A 26,516-nucleotide genomic window follows, 5' to 3' on the forward strand; every position below is an offset into this window, starting at 1 on the left:
TTTGATGTTGTGGAGTCAGGACAGTCCTGGGTTAAAACCTTTGCTCTCCTTAGCTGTGTAAACCGTGGGTCTCAGCTTTCTTATCTGTTAACGGTAGGTACTTCTTCCTAGGGCTGTTTTGAGGATTAAGTGAAAGTCCAAGATTGTGTCTGGCACACCGTAGCTTCTCAGCAAATGTTTTCCTCCCATGTCAGGGAATGGCTCCTTTATCCCGTTTTGGGCCCATGGGTGGCCCTGAAGGGTGGGTGCTCAGGTGTTAAGTTCTGTAGATGGCATATCCTTGGGAAAACCAAGGCAATTAAAAACAGTGAGAGGTTGCTCTGGTTAAGTTTTCTCCTATAACTTTCCCCATGGGTCAATTGGGTAGAATCTGCCATTTTCCTAATACTCATTGATGGTAGTGGCATTCGGAAGCACAATAGCTGAAGCCGGAGCTCTGAGTGGAGAGAAAGGTCTGTTTCTCAGGCCCCAAAAGAGGTTACACACCCATGGCTGTCCAGTTTGGTGGTGCAGGCCCTGAAATCAGACCAACCTGGATTTAAATCCCCAAACCTATACTCTAAGCTATGTGAACTTGGGCTAGATACTTCACCTCTCTGGCCTTATGAAGTAGGAATAATAATAATATCGTCTAGGTTGTTAGGAGTATTAAATGAGGTAAAGCACTGAAAACGTTTAGGGACTGTGTTAAATCATTAAATAAAAACAGGGATGACCTTATCGGCTTGACACAGGGGATTAAATGAGATAATATATGAAGACAAGTACACGGCAAATGCTTAATTAATGTTGCTTATTTTTATGTCTGCAAACTGACTTAAAGGGGAGGCCTTTAAGAAAGACAGTGGGGCAATTTGCGCGTTGATGCTCTGTAGCATTCTAGGAGAAAATGTGCAGGGGGCCCGTTGGGACCAGAGTTCAACCAGGTAAGCGGCAGAAAACCACAAATACCTCCAGGCGTTCCTGGGGCAGCGCCGCCTCGCCAAAATCACGCAAAACTTGGTTTGCTAAGAATTGTCAGCTCTTCTAAAGGAGGCGCTTCACGCATCTCAGTGTGTGAAATGGGACCCCGGACCCAGGTAGAGGTGCGTTCTCGGCCTGGGGACCGAGTATTTTGTGCGCTCCGGTATCGCAGAAAGACAGCGCCGCTGACACTCTAGAGACCAGCGGGTACCGCCTGGAGGCGCCTTCACCACTTGGCGGTTCCGGGTCCGCGCCCCACCGCGCCACAAGACTCACGCCCGAACCACGTGATCAGGACCGTGGCTCCGCCCCGCTCCCGCGCCGCGCTCCGCTTCCGGTAGGGGCGGAAAGCGGAAGTGTGGGAGGGTCTGCGGGGCGGGCTCAGGAGGTCCGCGGGAGGATGGAGCAGTGAGCGGGTCTGGGCGGCTGCCGGCAGCGCCATGGAGACGGTACAGCTGAGGAACCCGCCGCGCCGGTGAGGGGCCACTGGCTAAGAGGACGGGCGTGGGGTCAGGGGAAGAAAAGGCGGGAACTGGTTGAGGGGAGACACCTGTGTGGGAGTTCCCGGAGCGAAGCGACCCAGCCGATGGGGCACCTGCTGAGTGAGGGGGGGGACGTCTGGTGGGTGAGGGTCCGGCTGAGGGGAGCATCTGCTAAGGAGGTTAGACTTGGGACCGGTTAGAGGGAGCACTCGCTGTGGTGAGACTGTGCTGAGGAACGTGGGGACAAGTTAGGGAGAGTACCTGCTGAGGCCGGGCCACTCGGGGGAACGCTATCCAAGCAGGGACTCACGGAGGTGGGGGCGAATGCTGAAGCAGGGTGAGAATCTGTGAGGGATCTCTTTAAGGGGGTGGATCGAGAACTGGCCAAGAGGAAGGCCGGGTGGACTTTCTAAGGGTCTGAAGTCCCACTTGAGGGGTGCGGTGGGGGGATCTGTGGAGGGGAAAAGCTTTGCGCCTAAGGCTGAAAGCATGCGAGGAAAGGTTGAGGGTCTAGCAAGGGAGGGGATGGTGGAGGGTAGCATTTCAGAGGATGCTGTTGGTGGTGTCCCCACTGTAGGATGGCATCTTTTATTACTGATGTTCAGTGTCTTCCTAATGGTCTTCACATCCTCCTCAGCTCTTCAGAACCTGACATTGGGAGGTAGGTAAGGAAATAAGAGGATATTTTCGAGATGGGGAGACTGAGGTCCAGAGTAGTTGGGAAACGTGTTTCCTTCTTTACTCCGGGTCACTGAACCCTGCCAGACTGTGCCCTTTTCAGGCCTCAGTTGTTTTGTGAATATCAGCACCAGATCCTAGTGGTACCTGGAATTGCTTTAGTTCAAGATCAGGATGGTGGCTGATCCTAGAAAATCTCAACTCCTGGATTTCCCTTGCGGACATCCCGGGTCTTTTGCCACTCTGCCACATCTGGAGAAAAGTAGGGACTAGAGACCGAAGGAGTCATGCTTCTCTGAGGTTCAGTGTGGTTACTTCTATTTCACAGAGACGTCTGACTTCCTGCAGCAGAATGAGCTCTAAAGAAGGAAGTGTTCAGGGTGTGGAAGTGCAGGGCAACCAAGAGGTGAAGAGAAGGGATTGACTGCCTGGGCAGCACTCTTAGGGGTTGTTTGAGCTTGGGGATGTTTGAGGTGCACAAACATTGCAGAAGGCAAATAGGTGGTTGGGATGGGCTTTGGATTCACCCTAGCGTAGTGTGCTGAGACTGTAATAGTAATGATTATTACACTCATATTGCACTTACCGGGTGCCAGGCACTGTTCTAAGTGCTTTCCATGTCTCCTGCTGAAGCATATGAAATTGCTGATATTTGACCATCTTTGAACCATAAAAACCTCATTTGAACTCATTTGAACCTCACAACAATCCTGTGTGGTAGATATCCCTATATGTCTGTTTTACAGATGATAAAACTGAGATACAGAGGGTAGTGATTTGCTGGGAGAAGTCATAGCAAGTAAGAGACAGAGCTAGGATTTTAATGTCCATGGGGTCTGGTCCAAAGTCCGTGTTCTTTTTTTTTTTTTTTTTTTTTTTTTTTTTTTTTTTTGAGACGGAGTCTCACTCTGTCGCCCAGTCTGAAGTGCAGTGGCGCAATCTCGGCTCACTGCTACCTCCGCCTTCTGGGTTCAAGCGATTCTCCTGCCTCAGCCTCCTGTGTAACTGGGACCACAGGTGCGTGCCACCACGCCTGGCTAATTTTTTGTAGTTTTAGTAGAGACGGGGTTTCACCGTGTTAGCCAGGATGGTCTCTATCTCCTGACCTCGTGATCCGCCCACCTTGGCCTCTCAAAGTGGTGGGATTACAGGCGTGAGCCACCGGGCCCGGCCATGCTCTTAACTGCCTCACTCTGATGCCTCTCTAAAAGTACCCCTGTTTCACAGGTCTCTGTGTATGTTAGCAGATATTTACTATAGTACCATAGTGATCCAATTATGAATGCACACTAGTTATGTTTCTTTCTGAACTATGTTCATTCTTTCTTCTTGGTTTCTTTCTCTGAGGCCTTGGTTTAATTGAAAAGAGGATTAGGAATCTGAGTTTTGTTTCCCCCTTTGCCTTGTCTTACATAATCTTGAGCAAAGGACTAAAGTTTCTTGGCATGCTCATTCCTGTACCTTTTGGATTTTAAAAAATGTATTAAAAGCACAAGAGAAGAGCATTGCAGGACTGGGTTCTGAAGTGGCTGGTGATTCCCTGCTCATTGTAACTAGTAGATTGCCTAATTTGAAGCAGATCAATTTTATTATCACGTGTATCAGTTTATCAGGACAAGACAAAGTGTCATGGAGTGGGTGGTTTAAGCAACGTAAATTTATTCTCTCACTGTTCTGAAGGCTAGAGATCTGAAATCAAGGCATTGTCAGAGTTGTTTCTTTTGACGCCTTTGCTTGACTCGTAGATGGCCATCTCCCTGTGTCTCCATGTTCTTCCCTCTGTACCTGTCAGTGTCCTAATCTCCTCTTATAAGGACACCAGTCATACTGGATTAGGGCATGCCCATATGACCTCATTTTATCTTAATTACCTCTTTAAAGGCCTTGTCTCCAAATACAGTCACATTCTTAGGTGGTGGGTATTAGGACTTCAGCATATGAATTGGAGTAAGCTGGGGACACAGTTTTATTATGTAAGATTTTGTCCATTTATCATGTATAGTTGTTGTAATCCATATCAAATTCTGTGTGGAAAAAGAAATAGTTACACATAAAATGAACTTTATGGGAGTTCTGAAATGGGAGAAAGCTTTGAGAATTAGCCAGACCTGTAAGTGACTACTTCATAGACACCATTACTTGTGTTTGGAAAGATACAGGTGTCTTTTCAGAAATTCAGATGGCATGTGTTTCCAATAACCCCAGTGCAGGAAATGCCCTTTGTGTTCGTGAGTTTGACATTTGTGTGTGTATGTGATTAAGTGAATGATGACAGATTGGTGTCTCATATAGGAGTTAATAATTTTAAAAAATGAGTTGCCATTAGATTAATGGTATAGTGGAAGGCGTAGAGTGCATTCCTGGGATGCTGGCCATCCACATGGCCATCTGACTTAGGAGAGGAGCATCCACCAGTATTTGGTCCATGGATGCTCTGTTGATCAGGCTTGTTCATTTATGAGCAAGTGCTGAAACCGTCTGGAACCTGGGAAGTCCCAGATAAGAGAACTGTATTATCAGAGTCAGGCTGTTTTGGTAATAGTGTTTTTTCTGTGAAGAGTCATGGTATAAAATATTATTATGAATGACTTATCAAAATATTTTTATAGAAATGTTGATAATTCAGTAATACTTCTTAGGTGAAATTCTGTTTTATTGTGATAATTCAAAGATTGCTGATGAAATTCGTGATTCCCATCATTACATTTGTGAATCCATTTCACAAATATATTTTGACCACCTCTTGGTTATCAGGCACCAGAGATGTAATAGCGCCTTAAGTTCAAGTTGTTTTTAATAGCCCCGGATCAAAAACAAACAAAAAAGCACTTAGATTGTTTCAAAGATGTATTCGAGCCGTCATATGCTAAATGACGAGTTAATGGGTGCAGCACACCAGCATGGCACATGTATACATATGTAACTAACCTGCACATTGTGCACATGTACCCTAAAACTTAAAGTATAATAATAATTAAAAAAAAAGAAAAAAAAAGTTTGTCAAAGTATTATCAGAGGTTTGCAGCTGTCTATCTCAAGGCAGTGGCAATTTCCTTTGTTACGCTGTGGTCCCTGAAGTAGTTGAAATAGTGACTTTTGCATTTTGTAAACCACAGAGAGTCAACACTTCAAAGAAACATACTTGATCTTCCTTTGTATAAGCTGTTTATACAACTTTGATTATACTTGAGAAGTGAGGTATTGTCCAATGTTTATACAATTACAATTCAGGACTTTACCAAAAAAACCCTGGCATATGAGATGTTCATTCTGACTTCTGAGTTTATAGAAGTTTCAGTTCTGAAGTTTAAGAGGAGTTTCGCTTCATCCCTTTTCATTTTGAAGGTAGGAGTTTTTATGATGTCATTGGTATTTAATTTTTAGGACCTTTTGATTTTCAAAGGTCACTGTGATCATTTTGTTCTGTTGATATCAAGTTAAGGCAGTTTTGACTTGGAGCAGTTCTCCATTTCTCTAGTATATAGTCCTTGATATTCATAAACTATAAGATTGTCCTTTTGAGATCAGTGTTTATTGGTAGATACACTTGATGTGGTCAGGGTTTTTGTTGGTTTGTTTTATTTTTGTCTTCTAATTTTAATCTGTTGTATTTAGGAAGGTACACATTTGTGTGTGTGTGTGTGTGTGTGTGTATGTGTGTGTATTTAAGTCTTTTGTTGTAATAATTGATATTATCCAGCTAGTCTAAACCTTTTTTTTTCTACAAAGAAGTCTCCAGTGTGACTACTTCCATATTTCACCGTTTCCTCAGCTCTCTATTCTTTGTTGTTCTTTGTAGTTTCAGGAAGCCATTGTGTAGACTACACACACACACACACACACACACACACACACACACACACACACATTCCTTGGCAAGTTCCTTCTTTAAGCTCATTAGTAATTTTCAGAGATCTCAGAGTTTTAAAAAAATGTTAATTTATAACCTCCCATGTTTGTTATGATTGTCTAGCATAGTCAGAAATCTGAATTATCTGGAAATTGTGAGCAGCCAAGTACCTTTGATTTTTGGGACTAGTCAAAGGTATGTATCTACTCATAGGAAGGTCTTTGTGAGAATATCTGAAACTCACAGCTGCCTAGTGATTTTTCACTTTTGATCATATCTAAATGTACACTTTCCACTTTCTGTTTCTGTGATACCTACAGAATTTATGTGTTTTGACAAACTTACAAAAAACTTGCTAATGGAAGAGCAAAGGTTTCCCGTGTCTTCCTTAGTCTGCAGTCCAATTCATAGTTATGTTTCAATTCATAGTTACCTTACATTAAACACCTTTTCTGAAGAGATAATTACATCATTTTAATTCATGAAATCTCAAGATTTAAATAGATTTTGAAGGATACATCGAATGCTTGAATCTACAGCATTTCAGCCACATGACTTTTTTTTTTTTTTTTTTTTTTGAGACAGTCTCTCTCTGTCACCCAAGCTTGAGCGTAGTGGCGCAATTTCGGTTCACTGCAAACTCTGCCTCCTGGGTTCACGCCATTCTTATGCTTCAGCGTCCTGAGTAGCTGGGATTACAGGCGTGCGTTACCACGCCCAGCTAATTTTTTTGTATTTTTAGTAGAGACGGGGTTTCACCATGTTAGCCAGGATGGTCTCGATCTCCTGATCTCGTGATCTGCCTGTATCGGCCTCCCAAGAAACCCTGTTTCTTAAAACAGTCTTAACTAGTGAAGTCTGTATAGAGAAGTTCCTGAGATGCTAATTATAAAAAAAATATATATTTTATGTTCTAGTTGCTAGCAAATAAAATGTATTTTGTGTTTATATTTCTTTATTCACAGGCAGCTGAAAAAGTTGGATGAAGATAGTTTAACCAAACAACCAGAAGAAGTATTTGATGTCTTAGAGAAACTTGGAGAAGGGTGAGTGTAAAGAAACTATAGGTAGGTCATTGGGTCCCAGTCTTTTTCCTGCCCCAGAAGAAGCAGAAGGATATGAACCTTTCAGCATTGTTCTAGGTGGGGTGGAAGGTAAATTTACAGCTTGTGATGTCCTTCTTCGCTTTACTCCAATCCCTATTATAGACAGATTTAGTGATTCCTGGTCTTTTTAACACGAAGAATATCTATTGTTTTCTCTTTTGTAGGATCTGTATGATTTTATCTACTTAACAGATAGCACTAATTAGATTATAATTCTATAAGAAACTTTTTAATTTGCTGTTCATAATTTCTGATTGGTATGCAATAACTGTTTCAATGAAAATCAATGTAATTTAGTATTTTAATATTTGCACCTTTGTGAAATATAGTAAATAAATTAAGCACTATCACCACCTTCACAGCTACTTAGGAGATCCCCAATCCTGGGTTGGGAGCCAGTGGATTTCCTGAAACACAGATTTGTTAATGCGTTTATAAAATACTGATGAAATGATATTAGTAATGTGCAGTGACCATCATTGACTTTCATGATACAATTAAGTTTACATAATTTTTATACTTTTATATATCATTTTAATTCAATCCTGTGTATTTATTCCTTCTTCTGTAATGACCAGGAAATTAAAATGTTAATGACACCATTTCTTAAGTTTTTCTTGTTAATTTTTGAATAGGCGATACAATCATATGATTCAAAATTTAAAAAAATATTAAGACTCATACAATAAAAAAAAAAAAAACAACTGCCTCCTACCTCTCTCTGTCTCTTAGCCACCCAGAATCACCAAGGGTAGCGGCTTCTTGTGTGTCTTTCAGAGACAGCCTATGTGTGTGCGAGCGCGCACTCGTGTTTGTGTGTGTGTGTGTGTCTGTATTTTTAATCCCTTGGGAGTATTTCTGGATCAAGGGAAGACCTGACATACTAACTTGTAAAAACAACTACCGACTGATGACTATATGCTCTTTAAAATCATTTCCTTTATGTCATTAGATTATTTTTTGGGTTTAGTATTTTTTATGTTAGGAGACAGATTTACAACGTTAAACCCAATCCTGGATTACATGAAATGGTTTTTTTATGATTTACCTCCTTGTAAAAAACATTAGTCATCGTCTTTTTGTAAGTTGGAAAAATACTCTTCGGAATCCAGCAAGAAATCAAGCAGAGAAGGGAAGTAAAAATGACACACCAGCTGTGCTGTGAAAAGACAAGTCCAAGATGAATCTGAAGACTGCCAGTTGACTGGCATCATTAAAGGTATGGGGAAATGACAGTCCCTCTACATCTGTTGCCTGCCATTTTCAGCTTTAGCTTGCCATCCTTGCTATTTTCCCTAAGGCAGCAAGGCTGTGACCTTTAATCTAACAATGCTCTTAAGTTGTACTTAGAATAAGGTCAAGACTGATAGGCATAATTGACTATGTAACTTATTTCTCTCATTTCTAATACAGTTTGCTCTTACTACTACAATGTGAGGCTGACCTGAGTTAAAATCCTCGCTCTACTGTTTACTGGTCATAATAGACAAGTGGGCTTAAGCAAATTGCTTACTATTTTGGAGGCTCACAATCCTCATCTGTAAAGTTGGGATAATAATATATCAATTCATAGAGTTGTGTTATTACCTGAGGTAATTGGGGTAAAGTATAGTGCTTATCACAATAATAAATGTTCAGTAAGTGGCAACTATTGCTATTCTATTTTAAATGTATCAACTGAAGCATTTTCAAGACCTCATCATGTCAAGTCTTAAAGTATTTTTAGGTGTTGTTATAGGTAGCTCTATTTGAGCTGATTGGGTTTGTGGAATGTCAAAGGAAGACTATAGACAGAGAATATATCAGAAATATAATGTAAACAAAAAATAAGCTAATTATGATTTTTTAAATTGTATTTTATTTATTTGTTTATTTATTTTTGTAGAGACGAGGTCTCACTGTGTTGCCCAGGCTGGTCTTGAACTCTTGGCCTTAAGTGATCCTCCTGCCTCAGCCTCCCAAAGTGCTAGGATTAGAGACGTGAGCCACTGCACCTGGACAAATTGCGTTTTAGATCTATGGATGTCTTCTGCAAGGAATGTGGAAATTTCCCTATGAAGATATCACCAGGGAGAAAACAAAGCTTCAGATCTTTCTTCCCATACTATCACCTTATTGTTCTTCTAAATAATACCAGATTTCTGGTATTTCTTGGATTTCTGTTATTCTGACTGAATGAACCTAAGCAAGCCTCATTTAACTAGGAATATTTTGAAGGAAGACCTTCACTGCACTTCTTTTCCAAACGTGTGACACAATGCTATTCTTTTTTTTTGAGATTAAGTCTTGCTCTGTCACCAGGCTGGAGTGCAATGTCACAATCTCGGCTCACTGCAACCTCCGCCTCCCAGGTTCAAGCGATTCCCCTGCCTCAGCCTCCTGAGTAGCTGGGACTATAGGCACACACCACCACGCCCGACTTATTTTTTGTATTTTAGTAGAGATGGGGTTTCACCGTATTGGCCAGGATGGTCTTGATCTCGTGATCTTGTGATCTGCCTGCCTCAGCCTCCCAAAGTGCTGGAATTACAGATGTGAGCCGCCACACCTGGCCAATGCTATTCTTAAATTGTTCGGGAGGATGAATGGTTTGTGAACTCTCACTGACTTGTATCTTGTGAAATGAGCTATGGCTAAAAAAACTGTTGGATTCTGGAGGCTGCAATCATTCTGTGTTATGAGGATCATATGGATCTGTGGCAGAGTAGAGCCAAAGCTCCAGACCAGGATGAGTGGAGAGCACTTGGGAAGTGTTTTCAAGTGGAGCCTAGCACCTTTTTTCTTCTACTTAAAGTTGTACACATTGACTCATTTGAATTTTTATCATAGAATGATAACAAAAGCATCTTGCCCATAGTTTCATAAAAAATGAGTGCTATTGTTAAGACTTGTATCTGATTAATTTGGCCTCAGATACTGTGGTATTTCCATTTTTCTACATAGATCCTTGCCTTGCATGGCTTATGTAAAACACCTACTTCTCCATTCTCTGCTGTCAGTTGTAATTCATTGAATAATCTCATTTTGTTGTAGGGAATCAAGTTTTAAGGGACTTGCTTGTGAGTATGATTGCTGAAATCTTCTAACCACCCCCTATCCCTGCCTTCAGATTACTGTAAATGCAGTATATGGAATCAGGAATCTTAATTTCATGTGAGCTATCGGAGTTTTCCTTGCTATCAGGATGCATAGGGAGGTATGAAGAGTGTTCTGGTCAAGATTGCTGAGTGAGTGTATGAAGAGAACTTTCTAATATATAAGAATAATGAGTGAAAATTATTTTAAATATAAGGATATATAGACAGCTATGGACAAGGGATAGGAAAGAAATCTAAATAATCAGCGGAGACTAAAGCATGCCTTACCCTTGTCAGGAGATTGCATTTGAGCTTCCTGCATGAAGTTGGGGGCTGGAACTCGGCTCTCCATCTGTGAACTAAAGCTGAAATGAATTTGCCTGACCACAACCAGAAAGTGTCATTTGCCTGTGGCCTAGGGAAAAAATGGATATACTGGTTCGATAATAGGAACTGAGCTTGGATTGTATTTAAGTATGGTATCTTGAAGGGCAAAAACCCCAAACTCTGAATATAAGACCTGGTTTAAGTTGTGTATCCCAGACTACTGTACTGAGAAAACCATGAAATCATCGACAGTGAGTGTGGTATAGAGGAAAATCATTCAAGAGAAAATGAAATCCATGCAAGGAAATCTACTGCCATGAGATAATCAGCAGAATGGGAGAATTCACACTGAAGGAAAAAGAAATAATGGAGCAATCTCAAAAACAATTTAATATAATTACAATTTTCAAAAAGATCAAGGAGGAGATAACATTTTAAAAAGGACATCAGATTATTAACATGATTATTAACATATTTGCCCAAAGGCAGATAAAAAGTTGGGAATCTTGACAATGAAAACTACAACAATTGAAGTTTTAAAAGCCCAATAAATTGGATAAACAGTAAACTAGACAAACTGAAAGGAGAATTTGTGAATTGAAAGATAGAAATGAGACTGATCACAACATGCAGAAATACAGTGTTGGAAACCAGGAAGACAACATAGATTGAGGAGGTCTAATACAGTTTCGGTAGGAATTCTAAAAGAAGATCCTAGAAGTGATAGAGGAAATAATCACATAATAATCCTGAGAGTTTTTCATTCTTGAGGAAAGACACGAGCCCTCAGATTGAAGAAGTTTATGAAGTGCCAGATCAACTCCTAGTTACATTACAGTAGAATAGTAGACTGTTAAGGACGAAGGAAACCTTAAAAACTATGGGGAGATTACCCATGGAAAATGATAATCTGATGAAAGCTGACTTCTCAGCCACAGTCGATGTTGGAACACTGCAACAACAGTGCTGAGGGAAAGCTGTTGTCAATCCGGTATCCAACCAAACTATCATTCTAGAGTGGAGGTGAAATAAAGACAGTTTCAGACATACAGGAGCTAATTTATCAAGAATGCCTTTGGATGGAAGTAACAATACCCAACAAACAGTGGCTAACCAATAAAGACATTAAGAACTAAATAATACATCTGGGGGTGTGAGATTCGAGAAGCCATTAATTGGCTTGACAATGGTTTGACATCTGGGTAATTCTCATAGTCTCAAATGGCTGCATTAGTTTCAAGCATCATCCCTCACATGGCAGTAACCAAAGAAAGAAGGGAAGTGGCAGGTGGAAATGGGCCTTCTTGTGTGCTTGTCTCCTACCAGGGAAGAAAGTCTTTCCCAGAAACCTTTCAGCAGAATTATCTTCAAATTTCAGTGGCCAGAACTGGGCGACATGTTTGCCACTAGTTCAGTCACTGGCAGAAGGGAATAGGAATTCTGTGAGTGGCTTGGACTACCATGGTATATCTCCTGGGATGAAGCACATCACCACTGTAACAAATTAGGAAGTTATTTTAGCAAGGAAGAAGGGACACATGCTCAACAGTTGCCTCTCTCTGGCAAAAAGTATTTGGTGTAATATTTAAGGATCATTATGCTAGTTTTGCAAGTATGACAGCTTCTAATGGAATGGAAATATTTTTATGTGCTCTGCATAGACTTAAAAAGTTTTATGTTACTTTCACATTGAAACAGTTCATGAGCATCTATTTGGCAGTTAGAGTATTCTACTTTGACATAGTAGGTGGCACTGTTATTTTGATTTTTTTTTTCACCAAGACAGTGTGAAGATACAGATGTGTTGGGAAATATGAAAGACAGTTTACTCAGTATTATTTCACTGACAGCTGCCCAGGATTCCAATGAAAATGTTATCTGTATAAAGTGATGATGGTATCTCATTTGACCATCACAAATGAGATACCATCACATCTTGTAAGGTAGTTTGTTTATTGTCATTTTACAGATGAGAAAATTCAGGTACAACAAGGTTAATAAGGTGTAAATGATAGCTAAATGTAGTGTTGGTAGGACTCAAATCCAGCTTCTTTACTTTCAAAATCTAGTGGATCTGTAGCCTCCAAATTGACTAGATACACAAACTTTATTTTGATATTAAGCTGTTAAGGGAAGATGGAGTAGGAAGCAAAGAGTGTGTGTGCTGTGTTTACCTGATACTAATATTAAACAGGCTTAGATTTTAATTAGTTTCCATAATATTTTAAGTATTATTGTAAGTAAGAGGAGCAAGGACAGAAAGATCTTGTGGTACTAGAGTGAATACAATAAAACAAAGACTGCCACTTCCATATTGTACCCCAGTATAGATGGGGAGACAACGTAAGCTTTGTTTTCAGACACACCCGGGTTCAAATCCTGGACTGATAACACAACTGGTTTCAAATCCTGGACTGATAACTTATGTGACCTTGGGCAAATCATTAACCCCTTTGAACCTTTTTACATTTACCTGTAAAATAGGGATAATCGTCTCATCTTCATTTTTTGTAGGAATGAATTGAGATGGTGTACAGTCTCTAGCAGATAGCAGGCATGCAGTGCATGGCAGCTACTATATTACCATCTCATAAGAATACATTCATTACAGTTTTGAATGTGAAGCTTTCAAGATGCCATTTTGTTGTAGTTCTCATGGCAGTTTTTTCCCCAAAAGTATTTTAGCTATCTTAGTTTTGCAAGTGTATATGTATTAGGCACTTAGGGATATATGTTAGAACTATCAGTTGCTTGTGTTTTACCACTTCTTATATCTTGGCTTGCTTTGACTTTATAAATGTTCTTCTTCTCCCAAATGTATAGGTCCTATGGCAGCGTATACAAAGCTATTCATAAAGAGACCGGCCAGATTGTTGCTATTAAGCAAGTTCCTGTGGAATCAGACCTCCAGGAGATAATCAAAGAAATCTCTATAATGCAGCAATGTGACAGGTAAAGGCATGTGGGCTTCCTTTGGGGAGAATGTGGTTTTGAATTAGCTATGATTGTGTAGTTTGATACCTAGAGACACATTTACTTAGATATTTTGCAGAAGGGAGAATTCGATGGAATCACTGTGCATTTTCTTTTCAGAAAAAAATATGATGATAATGGTTGTTTTTGTAGCTAAACCTCCGTAATTTTTATGCATGGTGTTTTTTTTTTTTTTTTCAATTTTTCTTTTTTTTTTTTCTGAGACAAAGTCTCGCTCTGTCGCCCAGGCTGGGGTGCAGTGGTGCAATCTCGGCTCATTGCAACCTCCACCTCCCAGGTTCAAGTGATTCTTGTGCCTCAGCCTCCCGAGTAGCTGGGACTACAGGCATGTGCCACTACGCCCAGCTAATATTTTTGTATTTTTAGTAGAGATGGAATTTCACCATATTCGTCAGGCTGGTCTCAAATTCCTGACCATAAATGATCTGCCTGCCTCGGCCAAATCCCAAAGTACTGGGATTACAGGAGTGAGCCACCATGCCTGGCTTTTTTCTTTTCTTCAGTGAGCCCTTTTAGAAACTAGGAAGAAGAGGCAGAAGGTGGTGCTTGCTTTTTTGTGTGTGTGTGATAATGATCTTTTTTACTTCCTATTGAGAAAACATTTCTGCAGAGATAGCCAAGAACAGATAATTCAAATGTTTTTTAGTTCTAGAAACCTTAGAATATCAGGTAAATCTATAAAAAAAAGAGTAGTTATGTATATACTACTGTTTGTTCCTTCACATTAAAAAAATTATTCTAGCTGAGAGTACCTACGTATTTATTTTTGAGGAACTAAGATTTGTCAAATGTTGTAAGCAGGAAGTCAGACCAAAAGACAACCACAGAAAACCACGTGGTTTGCTCTGAAATTCCATGACAACATGGGTTGGTCACTGATAGAGCAGGCTTCCCCAGCACTATTTAGATTAGAGACAAACACAAAGTTAGGGGCAATGCCAGCTCTAGGGAGCTGAAGATGGGTGAGAAATTCTCTCAGTTGAAGCTGCATTCATTCTTCTGAAGGCTTTTTGGTCAGCAGATCAACTTAGTACCTGCTGTTTGCAAAACTTCTACATTAGGGTTTAGGTGGGGCTACCTACCAAAAAATTAGTCCAGAAGCCTTTCAGTCTCACAGACTTGGGAATGTAGTCCTTTCTTTTTTCTCTCCCTCCTTTTTTTTTCCCTTCTATTTTTGTGATTACTGTCTACTAGATAAAATCCCCATTTTTCTTGATTGGATTGACCAGATGAAGGTGGCAGTTTTCCATTTGCTCCTTTTTCAGATACATTTTGGAAGTTCTTTCCATTTGGCAAATTGGGACTTTGTCACTTTCGATAGACTGTGCGGGAGCTGTGTTCCAAACAGAGTATGGAAATGTCTTTAATTAAAGAAGAGATATTTTTAAGCGTCTACTCTGTGCTAAGCACTGTAAGAAATACAGTGAAATACAGAGCAGAGTCCTTGTGCTTTGGGAGTTTATAGACTAATTGGACAGGCTAAGTATATATATATGTAGAGGAGAATCTAGCCAACAGTGCAAGTCTATAGAGAACATATTCCAGTAGTAAATACTTGATAGTAATGGCCTACAGTATTTAACTCCTGTCAGTACTGTATTACAAGGAGAGTAAATGTGTTGATATTTACCTTAGACACTTTTTTCATTAATATTTAATGTGTGTGTGTGTTTTGCTGTCCTTGTCACTGGCATGTTTCCCAAGGTTTGAAGAGGAAATTCTAAGAGTTCTGAGTTAATGAAGCCAATTTGGTTTTAACATCAGTTGTTAGGAAACTTCATTTGGCCATGATAACAATCTAGCCAGTTAAAGCTGGCAGCTCTCAGAGGGCACATTATTTTATTTTAATAGGATATTTGATTTTTCTCTGAAATTTCTTGTTTGGTATCTCTCTTCCAGCTTGAGACCTAAAATTCCAGGTTTGATCCTGAACATTTTTTCTTTATAATAGATTGTAGTGTGTCTATGTTTTTATTACAAAGTACATATGACTTCTTAGAAAAATTCAAATGAAAAGAAAAGAAAATCACTTTTCCCTTTGGAGAAATCATCATTTTTTCTTTTTTTTGAGACGGAGTCTCCTCACTCTGTTGCCCAGGCTGGAGTGCAGTGGCGCGATCTCGACTCACTGCAAGCTCCGGCTCCTGGGTTCATGCCATTCTCCTGCCTCAGCCTCCTGAGTAGTTGGGACTACAGGGCCTGCCACCACGCCAGGCTAATTTTTTTGTATTTTTAGTAGAGACGGGGTTTCACCATGTTAGCCAGGATGGTCTCGATCTCCTGACCTCGGGATCCGCCCGCCTCGGCCTCCCAAAGTGCTGGGATTACAGATGTGAGCCACTGCGCCTGGCTGAAATCATCATTCTTAAATACTGCTTGATACACATATTCTTCCAAATCACTTTGGAGTTTTACAGTAATTACTGTTTTGTAGCCTGCTTTTTTGTTTGTTTGTTTGTGTAAACACAATATCTTCTCATGTTATCACATAGTCTATAACATTTTTCATGGATTCATGATATTTTATTATACGGCTATAGCATTCTTTGTTTTTTTTGAGATGGAGTCTTGCTCTGTCGCCCAGGCTGGAGTGCAGTGGCATGATCTCGGCTCGCTGCAACCTCCACCTCCTGGGTTCAAACAATTTTCCTGCCTCAGCCTCCCGAGTAGCAGGGACTACAGGTGCACACTGCCACGGCTGGCTAATTTTTTGTATTTTAGTAGAGACAGGGTTTCACCATCTTGTCCAGGCTGGTCACGAACTCCTGAGCTCAGGCAATCCGCCCGCATCGGCCTCCCAAAGTGTTGGGATTACAGGTGTGAGCCACTGCACCTGGCCCTGTATCATTATTTCTTAAATAAACTCCCTAATGTTGGATGGACATTTAGATGATATCTAAATTTCCACTTTTGTCAATAGTGCTATGATGGTAACTGTTACTTTTTGAACATTTATAATTCTTTTTTGAGGATAAATTGTAGACATAGAAATGCTGGTTAAAGAACCCACCAAGTTTTTTATACTTTCGTGATTTATTACCCTCCAGAAAAGCTATACCATTTTGCATTCTTATCAGGAGGTTGTCCATTTTATCCTTAACTATGAATAATTGATCTTTCCAGATGAGGAATTAATTTGTATATACTTGCTAGCATGAATTAAGAGATATTTGAAGGCCATTTTATTAATTTGTATTGTCTCTCTCTCTCTAGCCCTCATGTAGTCAAATATTATGGCAGTTATTTTAAGAACACAGACTTATGGATCGTTATGGAGTACTGTGGGGCTGGTTCTGTATCTGATATCATTCGATTACGAAATAAAACGGTAGGTTTACCTTCTAGAACAATGCAACTGAGCTAGTTTCTTATGCCATCTTCTTTTCTCTGCCTCTTTTTCAGGGCATTCTCCTACTAGAGAGACGACTGTCAGATTTCCCCTTTTCCATGGTTATTTTCCGTCTTTATTCTTTTATGTCTCCTAAGAGTGACAGCTTTTTTTTTTTTTTTTTTTTTCAAGAGACCAGAGTCCCCTGTCACCCAGGCTGGAGTGTAGTGGCACAGTCATAGCTCACTACAGTCATAGCTCTACCTCCTGGGCTTCAGTGATCCTCTCACTTCAGGCTCCTGAGTAGCTGGGACTACAGGCATGTACCACCATGCCCAGCTAATGTTTTGTTCTGTTTTTTAATTTTTTTGGGGGGGGGGAGACGGGGTCTCACTATGTTGCCCAGGCTGGTTTTGAACTCCTGGCCTCAAGCAATTTTCCCACCTCAGCCTCCCAAAGTGCTGGGATTACAAGTATGACCCCCCCATGCCTGGCAATGTGGCAGTTTTGACACCAATTTAGTCCAGTGATTTTTACCATGCTTTGGTTATTTCTTACTGGGAAGAAAATGACTGTTAGATCTTAGTTATAGAATGAATTTTAAATGTTTAAATTTGGATTTGGATTTGGGTTTCTGCTTCTACCTATTGTGTTCACAAATTAAATTCCTGTATTTCCTGTTAATCAGAGAATAATCCCCTTATGAAAGATTATTTGCTGATACTGTGGTTACAGTATAAGACCTAGGAGTCATGGGTTCTAGTTCTGGTTCAGTTACTTAATCTCTTTATGTATTCATTCAGTAAATATTTCTTGAACACTGTTTTAGGCCTGAAGGATCTAATAGTAAATAAAACAGATGACAACTCTGCTGTCATGGTAGTGTACTTCGGAATAGGGCAACAAAAGCAAATTAATGGTAACTATTAATAGAAAAGATATAATAATGATATATACTATGAGGAAAATGAATGAGAATGAAGTGATGGTAAAGTTGTGGAGACTGGTGGGCTATTTTAGAGTAGATAGTTGAGGAAGGTCACTCAGAAGTGGTGACGTTTACAGGAAGACTCAAATGACGAAAAAGAGCTAAGAGTCCTGAAGGAACATTGTGGGTGGGCAGTAACCAGTGCAAAGACCTTGAGGCTGGAATGAGTTTGGCATGTCTGAGTGATAGAAGGGCTACCATGACTAGAAGGGAATAGGCAAAGGAGAAGCTGTAGGAGATGAGGTTTGGCAGGTGGGCAGGGCTAGATTGTATTAGATATTGCAGGTCATGGGAATGAGTTTGAATTTTATTCCAGGTATTATAGGAAACCATTGCTGGATTCTAAGCAAGTGAGCGAGCCATCTGATGTATGTTTTAGAAAGATAACTCTGGGGCTGGGTGTGGTACCTCATGCCTGTAATCCCAGCACTTGGGGAGGCTGAGGCGGAGGATTGCTTCAGTCTAGGAGTTCAGGGCCAGCCTGGGCAACATAGTGAGACCTCGTCTCTACAAAAGAAAAAAGAAAAACAAAATTAGTCAAGTGTGGTGTCATGCGCCTGTAGTCCCAGCTAACTTTTGGGGTGTGATGGGGGTTGAAGTGGGAGGATTGCTTGAGTCCAGGAGGTTAAGGCTGCTGTAAGCTGTGATTGCGCCACTGCACTGCAGCCTGGGCAGCAGAGCAAGACTCTGTTTCAAAAAATAAAAAAGATAACTGACTTCTGGGTAGATTGTGGGTGGATAAGTGGAGAAGCAGAGAAAATCTTAGCCTGTGGTTTTTTTGTCTTAATAAGAAAAATAAGAATAATAATATCTGTATTCCATATTTGCAAAGTTGGGAAAATTAATTTAAATATGTAAAAGTACTTTGTAAATTGTGAGGTGCTACACAAATTATAAGGTGAGGGTATTTTAAAACTGAGTTATAACTTTTGGATTATTCATATACTATCTTCTTAATTTACATTATTCAGAATTAGTGTGTTTGCTTAATCAAATAGCAAGTTCTTTAGGAATAGTATCCTAACATAAGATATATGTAAAGAAGTTCCAAAACTGGAATAATTTATTGAATTAAACATTGGATTTCAGGGCTTCTTATATGCAGCATTAAGTCAATTTATTTCAGGTATTTTAAACTAGTCCAAAATTAATTTTGATGGCACTTTTGGTTTTTTTTTTTTGCCATTGTAATAGTAGGTTAATATATTTAAGTAAATTTTAACTTAATTACTAAGTGCTGGTTTTTTGTTGTTGTTGTTGGTTTTTTTTTTTTTTTTTGAGACAGAGTCTCCTCGCTCTGTTGCCCAGGCTGGAGTGCAGTGGTGTGATCTCGGCTCAGTGCAAGCTCCGCCTCCCAGGTTCATGCCATTTTCCTGCCTTAGCCTCCCTGGTAGCTGTACTCCCTAGTACAGGCGCCCACCACCACGCCTGGCTAATTTTTTATGTATTTTTAGTAGAGACGTGGTTTCACCGTGTTAGCCAGGATGGTCTCGATTTCCTGACCTCGCGATCTGCCTGCCTCGGCCTCCCAAAGTGCTGGGATTACAGGCATGAGCCACCGTTCCCGGCCTAAGTGCTGATTTTTAATTACTACACGTTATTTTGCCAAATGTTATAACTCTGCCCTGTCCACCATGATATCCACTAGCCGCATGTGGTTATTAAGGACTTAAAATGTGGCTAGTCTGAACTGAGATATGCTGTAAATATAAATTATACACCAGAGTTTGAAGAATTATTGCCATAAAAATTGTAAACAAAAATCTTTGATTTTTTCATATTGATGACATGGTGGAGTGATAATATTTTGGATAAATATGGTTAAGTAAAGCAGATTATCAAAATTAATTCTTTCTTTTTTTTTTTTTTTTCAAAGATAGAGTCTTGCTCTGTTGCCCAGGCTAGAGTGCAGTGGTGTGATCATAGGTCACTGTATGTTGGAACTACTGGGCTCAAGTGATCCTCCTGCCTCAGCCTCCTGAGTAGCTGGGATTACAGCACCAGCCACTGCGTCTGCTTGTTTCCTTTTTCAATGTGGCTACTAGAAAATTAAAAATTATATTTGTGGCTCCCATTATATTTCTATTAGGCAGTGCTACTTCAACTGATTAACTTAACTGGTTAGAATAAAGAGGTGGTAAGTCAAGTCATGAGCTTTGTTCTCTTCCACTATAGAAGGTACCCCAGACTCTAGCCTACTACCTTGCCAGTAGTGTTTGCCTGGACTTTAGTGAAAGCTTTATCATTTCTCTCTGACCTTTGGCATAAATGACTTAACTTGTCTGTGCCTCAGCTTCATTATGTATAAAATGATGATGATAATAATAGTTCCTCTACCTCATTTAGTTGTTATAAGGATGAAATGAGATTACATAGTGCTTAGCATGGATTAAACACTTAGTAACGGTTAGCCTTTATTTATTTATTTATTTATTTTTGAGACAGAGTCTGGCTGTGTCACTCAGGCTGGAGTGCACACAATCTCAGCTCACTGCAACCTCCGCCTCCCGGGTTCAAGTGATTCTCCTGCTTCAGCCTCCTGAGTAGCTGGATTACAGGTGCCTGCCACCACACCCAGCTAATTTTTGTATTTTTAGTAGAGACAGGGTTTTGCCATGTTGGCCAGGCTGGTCTTGAACTCCTGGCCTCAAGTGATCTGTCCGCCTCAGCCTCCCAAAGTGCTGAGATTACAGGCATGTGCCACTGTGCTTGACTTTTTTTCATATTATTAGCATAGGACCTGGTGCTTATTAAATATTGATTGATAATATCAAAGGTGTTAAATTATGACATATTAATTGATTTTCATGACACTCTTAAAAGTTATATTCCTATTTTATAGATTGGGAAACAGGCTAAGAGAATAAGAGAAGGTCAGTAACTTGCTTAAGTCACATGAAAGTAGAGCCAAGAGTAAAAGCTACGTCTTCCTAGTCCCAAATCCTACAGTTTTTGCACCAGAGCACACTCCATTTCACATCTGAGGTGTTTGTCAGAAGGGGAACTATGTAACAGTTTGTTGATAGATTGAGTTTGTTTAGGACTGGTGTCGGGTCTGCAGAAAGTCTATATTGGCCAGATCAGATATTCTATACTAGTTTCTAGCATTCTCACTTTCATTTATTTATCATCGTTCAACAGATATTTTTTTCAGTGCCTACTGTGTGCCAGGTGGCTTTATTGGTATTAGGGAAACAAAAGTAAACAAATCAGACATTTTTAGGAGCTTGTGTTTCTAACAGGGATGATATCACATACATAGATAAATAATGGGTAATATGTCAGATGGTAGTATACTGCAGTGACAAGGTAATTTAAGGGAATAGAGTATGAGCTAGAAATGGAGTAAGAAAGCCCTCTCCATTTTCTGAGGAGGTGATATTTGGGCAGATTACAAACTGAGGAAGCATACTGGATAGACATCAGGATGAAGAGAATAGGCAGTTGAAAAGTCCCAGAAAGGGGAGTGTGCTTAGAGTGTTTGAGGAACAGCAAGGAAGCAAGCCCTTGTTGAAACAGATTGAGCAAGGTAGAAAGTGGTAAAAGATGAAGTTAAAGAGGTAGCTGAGAGGCAGATCATGTAAAGCCTTGGTAAGGACTGACTTTTATTTTAAGTGGGTTAGGAAGACATTGGTAGGTTTTGACTCTGGCTTACATTTTAATTATAGCTTCTGTGTGGAAAATACATTGTAGAGTGTCAAGAGCAGAAGCAAAGAAGCCAGTCAGGAGATTATGAGAATAGTGCAGTCAGGACACGATGGTGACTTGGACCATGGTGATTACAGAGGGTGTATTTGGATATACAGTGTTTTGAAGATAGAGAAAAGTCAAGGATGACTTCAAGGTTTTTGACCAGAGCAACTGAAAGAATAAAGTTTCCTTTTACTGAGAGAGGGAGGACTGTGGGAGAAGTGGAGTAGGTTGGAAGGATCAGAGGGAGAGGGGTAAGGTGATAGACATAGAGTTTGATTTTGACATGTTATGCTTATGATGCTGGCTAGGTATTCTAGTTGGAGATACATAAATCTGATTGAGGGGAGATCTGGTATGGAAATATAGCCTTGGGAGTGGTCAGTGTATCTATGGTATAAGCAGTCAAATGCTGTTCACAGGTTGAATAAGATCTGTTTATATTAAAGAAAGGTTTGGATCTGATTTTTTCTCCTTTTTCTAATGCGCTGATATAAACTGATAGAATTTGAACTTCTTATTCTTTTTTCAGTTAACAGAAGATGAAATAGCTACAATATTACAGTCAACTCTTAAGGGACTTGAATACCTTCATTTTATGAGAAAAATACACCGAGATATCAAGGCAGGAAATATTTTGCTAAATACAGAAGGACATGCAAAACTTGCAGATTTTGGGGTAGCAGGTCAACTTACAGTAAGTAAAAATATTACTTGTATTGATAATTTTCATTTCTGTCCTGAGAAGCAGTTCCTTTTATTTACCTATTTTTAAAATATAATACTTGACTTAATTGTATTAGTAAAAAATCACAGAATCTGCCAATAGGTTACAAAAGAGCTAGTTAGTGGGTTATTTTAGATCTTTTCCTGGGGTTCAGGTCACATAGCTTAACTTTGTTCAACTTTTATAAAGATGAAAAGTAAAGCAAGAAATGATAGATTACTCTAGTGCACTACATCAACATATTTATAAAAGGAAGAAAAATTAAGAGGAAGAAAAATTAAGTCCAAACTGCTTTCCTTGACTAAGACATAACATCATCTCATTCAACTTCCAGGTAGTACTTGGCAGTTACTGTGCTGAAAACACTCTGTTCGTTTGAGTCCAGGATACAGTCTCTTGATTCTTCTCCTGCCTAACTAGTGCATGGAAGTGAAAAAAGAAAAAAAAAAAACTTGTTTTCAAAATAGGAAGTCTAGAATTATTTGATTCTACATAAGTATATATGAAAGTATATATAGAAAAATAGAAATAGTTTTAGGCAGGTATACTCTAAAATTTGCAAAAATATTACATATCAAGTGGTTTTCTTGGGTGGTAGAATGAATATATATAGTGTGTGTTTAGAACTGGTGTTATGTACGGTTTTTTTTTTATTATTTTTATTTTTTTATTATAAGTCTGCCTGGGACATGTTAGGGAGCCTCAGGTATTGTAACAGCACAGAAATTGCTTTGATGTTTAAAATAAATCAGAACCTTATTCAGTATCATGATTTGTGGGCTCTCCAAAAGGTTTTGTTGTTAACACAAAAGTAAACAGTACCAGACAATATTACCTAAACCACAGTCTTAGTCAGGAAACCAAATTGAAAAAATACACCCTCTGATGGTCTATAAAATAATATAATATTGGTCGGGTGCAGTGGCTTATGCCTGTAATCCCAGCACTTTGGGAGGCTAAGGTGGGAGGATCACTTGAGGTAAGGAGTTCGAGACCAGCCTGGCCAACATGGTGAAACCCCGTCTCCACTAAAAATACAAACATTAGCCGGACATGGTAGCGCACGCCTGTAATCTCAGCTACTTAGGAGGCTGAACCTGGGAGATTGCGCCATTGCACTCTGCACTCCAGCCTGGGCAACAGAGTGAGACCCCATCTCAAAAAAAAAAATGTGTATGTATGTATGTGTGTGTGTATATATATGTGTGTGTGTGTATATATATATATATATATATGTATCCATTCCATTTAGTAATTTTAGTAATTGATTGATTACCCAATAATGACTTACAGTGTTCTTATTGCTATAATGCCTGCCTTGGCAGAATTTTTCTCCCCTTTAATATGTACAATTCAGTGTTTAGTATATTCACAAAATTGTGCAACTATTGCCAATGTCTAATTCCGGAACATTTTCATCATCCTCAAAATAAACTGTACCCTTTAGCTGTTAGTCCCCATTCTCCTCCCAGCCCTTGACAACCACTAATCTACTTTCTGTCACTATAGATTTGCATATTCTGAATATTTCATATAAATAGAATCATACATAATGTGCCCTTTTGTTTCTGGCTTCTTTTGTTTAACATAATGTTTTTGAGTTCATCCATGTTGTAACATGCATCAATTCTTCATTCCTTTTTATTGCTCAGTAATATTCCATTGTGGCTGTAACACATTTTGTTTACTTATTCATTAGTTGAATATTTAGATTGTTTCTGCTTTTTGGCTGTTAGGAATAATGCTACTGTGAAATTTGTGTACAGGTTTTTATGTGAACCGTTGTTTTCATGTGATACACAGAGTTGCTGGGTCACATGGTAACTCTGTGTTTAATTTTTTAAGGAACTGCCAAACTGTTTTCCAAAGTGGCTCACCATTTTGTGTTCCCTGCTGATGTATGAGAATTCCAACTTCTCTGCATCCTCGCCAACATTTTCTTTTTTGTGTTTTTGATTATAACCATCCTAGTGAGTATGAGGCAGTATCTCTTTGTGGTCTTGATTTGCATTTTACTAATGACTAGTGATGTCGTCTGTCATTTTTTCTGCTTATTGGACATTCGTGTATCTTTGGGAAAATGTCTATTTAAATCTTTTGCCCATTTTTAATTGGGTTATTTACCTTGTTATTGTTGAATTAAGAGTTCTTTATATATTTTAGATATAAGTCTCTTATGTACATGATTTGCAAATATTTTCTCTCATTCTGTGGGTTGTCTTGAAGGTGTCCTTTGAAATACAAAATTTTTAAATTTTGGTCATGTCCAGTTTCTTTTTTCTTTTGTTGCTTGTGCTTCTGGTGTCACATCTAAGAAATCATTAGCTAATGCAGGGTCATGGAGATTTACTCCTATGATTTCTTTGAAGTGTTTAATGGTTCTAGCTCTTATGTTTAGATCTGTAATCTGTTTTGAGTTAGTTTTCATGGTGTGAGATAGGCATCCAATTTCATTCTTTTATATGTTGATATGTAGTTGTTCCAACATTTGTTGAAAAGACTGTTTTTTCTTTGTTGAAATGTATGAGTTTATTTCTATGCCTTCAATTCTATTCCATTGACCTATATGTCTGTCCTTGCACCAGTTCTATGCTGTCTTGATTACCGTAAGTTTGAAGTAATTTTTGAAGTTGGTTAAGTGTGAGTGTTCCAACTTTGTCCTTCTATTTCAAGATTGTTTTGGCTATTCTGGGTCCCTTGTATTTCCACATAAATTTTAGGATCAGCTTGTCAATTTCTGCAGAAAAGGCCGTTGGGATTTTGGTAGACATTATTTTGAATCGTAAATCAGCTTGAAAATACTGCCATTTTGGCAATATTGTCTTCCGATCTATGAACATAAGCTGTCTTTCCATTTATTTAGATTTTCTTTAATTCTTTTAGCAATGTTTTATAATTTGCAGTGTACAAGTTTTGCATGTATTTGGTTAAATTCATTCCTAAGTAGTTTGTACTTTTTGATGCTATTTTAAATGGATTTGCCTTATTTTCAGATTGTTCATTGCTAGTGTAACATACAATTGATTTTTGTATATTATCTTGTGTCCTGGCACCTTGCTGGACTTTTTTTTTTTAAATTAACTGTGAACATGTATGTTGTTTTGTTAAAAAAAATGAGATTTTTTTTCCTTCACTAAAATAAACTGAAACTGTAGTACAAGATGATCTGACTTGGCTGTTTGGTTGTGACACCTCCAGTACTACTAAGTTTAGCCCCTCTCCGGTCTCTTGTCTAGAGGCTGTAGGCCTTGTTGGCAGCTTTCTGGGAAGTGGTGGTGGTGGTGGCAGTGGGGATTGTTAACATGTTAATGCTCATTTAATGTTCCTGATTCACAACACTACCCACACTCTCTATAGTCTAGAGATCCTTGGTTTCACTCCCCAGAGAGTACACCTCCAGTCTAATGCCAGGGTGGGGCGAGGGAAGCCCACTAGTTGCTTGATGGGAGAGGAAGGTTTAGGGTGCTTAGCTGCTTCTTAACTCTTTCAACCCAGGCTTCCTATTTGGATGTCCGTTTTCACCCCTCTTTTCTCTGCCTGATGCCACCAATTTCTAAGTCTTTTGGAGGGGTTGGTGTTAAAATCAGGTTGTTTCCTAGTTTTCCTGGCGACTGACTGAGGATTCCATCTGATAGTCTGTTCAGTTAGTTACTATTGGGCCATCTGCTCTCCAGCTTTTAAAATTTTGTGGCTGTAGTTATTTTCCCCTTTGTTTTTTTATTCTTGTAGATTTATTCTTAAAAAACAATCCTTTTAGTATCTTTTTGAGTGAGTTTTGAGAGATAGTGAAAGTAAAATGTATTTGCTCAAGCTGCCATCTTTACCCAAGACTCTGTAATATTATTTCTGGTGGCAACATGGGTATTTCATTGTATGGATATAGCATGATTTATTTAACTCTTTCCCTACAGTTGGATGTTGGGTGCCCATTAAGGTTGCTTAGAGTTTTCCCACCACTATAAACATAAACTCTGTGATTAACATTCTTGCAACTAAATTTTTCAGCATTTCCTTGAGTAAATCTTAGGATAATTTATTTACGTTGGAATCTGGGTCAGAAAATATGTGAATGTATATTGGCAAAGTGCTTTTGATGCATAGTGCTGAATTTCTTCTAGAAGTGAACAGTTTCAGTTTCCAACTTCAGTATATAAATGTGCTCTTTTCCCCTCATATTTGCTAATGCTGAATGGGCAGTAACTTGTATCTTCCCTGCTATTTCTCAAAGCAGTTCACATATTTTTGCATTTAATTATTGGCCATTTATAAAAATTCGTTTGTAAATGTTCATTTTTGTGTGTGTCAG

General features: G+C 39.1%; 1 protein-coding gene across 6 annotated transcripts in view; it reads left to right on the top strand.

Moving 5' to 3' along the window:
• Nucleotides 1–1,275: 1,275 nt before the first annotated feature.
• The window catches only part of STK4 (serine/threonine kinase 4), a 113,505-nt gene continuing 88,264 nt past the window's right edge, over nt 1,276–26,516 (top strand). For 2 of the 6 annotated variants that reach the window (XR_010154010.1, XR_008541177.2), the window contains exons 1-5: nt 1,276–1,438; nt 6,939–7,019; nt 13,307–13,435; nt 16,691–16,805; nt 22,016–22,180. Coding sequence is in view for 4 of the 6 variants with exons in the window: in NM_001280020.1 (NP_001266949.1) it covers nt 1,404–1,438; nt 6,939–7,019; nt 13,307–13,435; nt 16,691–16,805; nt 22,016–22,180 (525 nt within the window). In the remaining 2 variants the exon portion in view is untranslated. 6 annotated transcript variants of the gene reach the window in all.

This window comes from Pan troglodytes, chromosome 21 (assembly GCF_028858775.2).
Source record: "Pan troglodytes isolate AG18354 chromosome 21, NHGRI_mPanTro3-v2.0_pri, whole genome shotgun sequence".
In the NCBI taxonomy this organism is placed as follows: Eukaryota; Metazoa; Chordata; class Mammalia; order Primates; family Hominidae; genus Pan; species Pan troglodytes.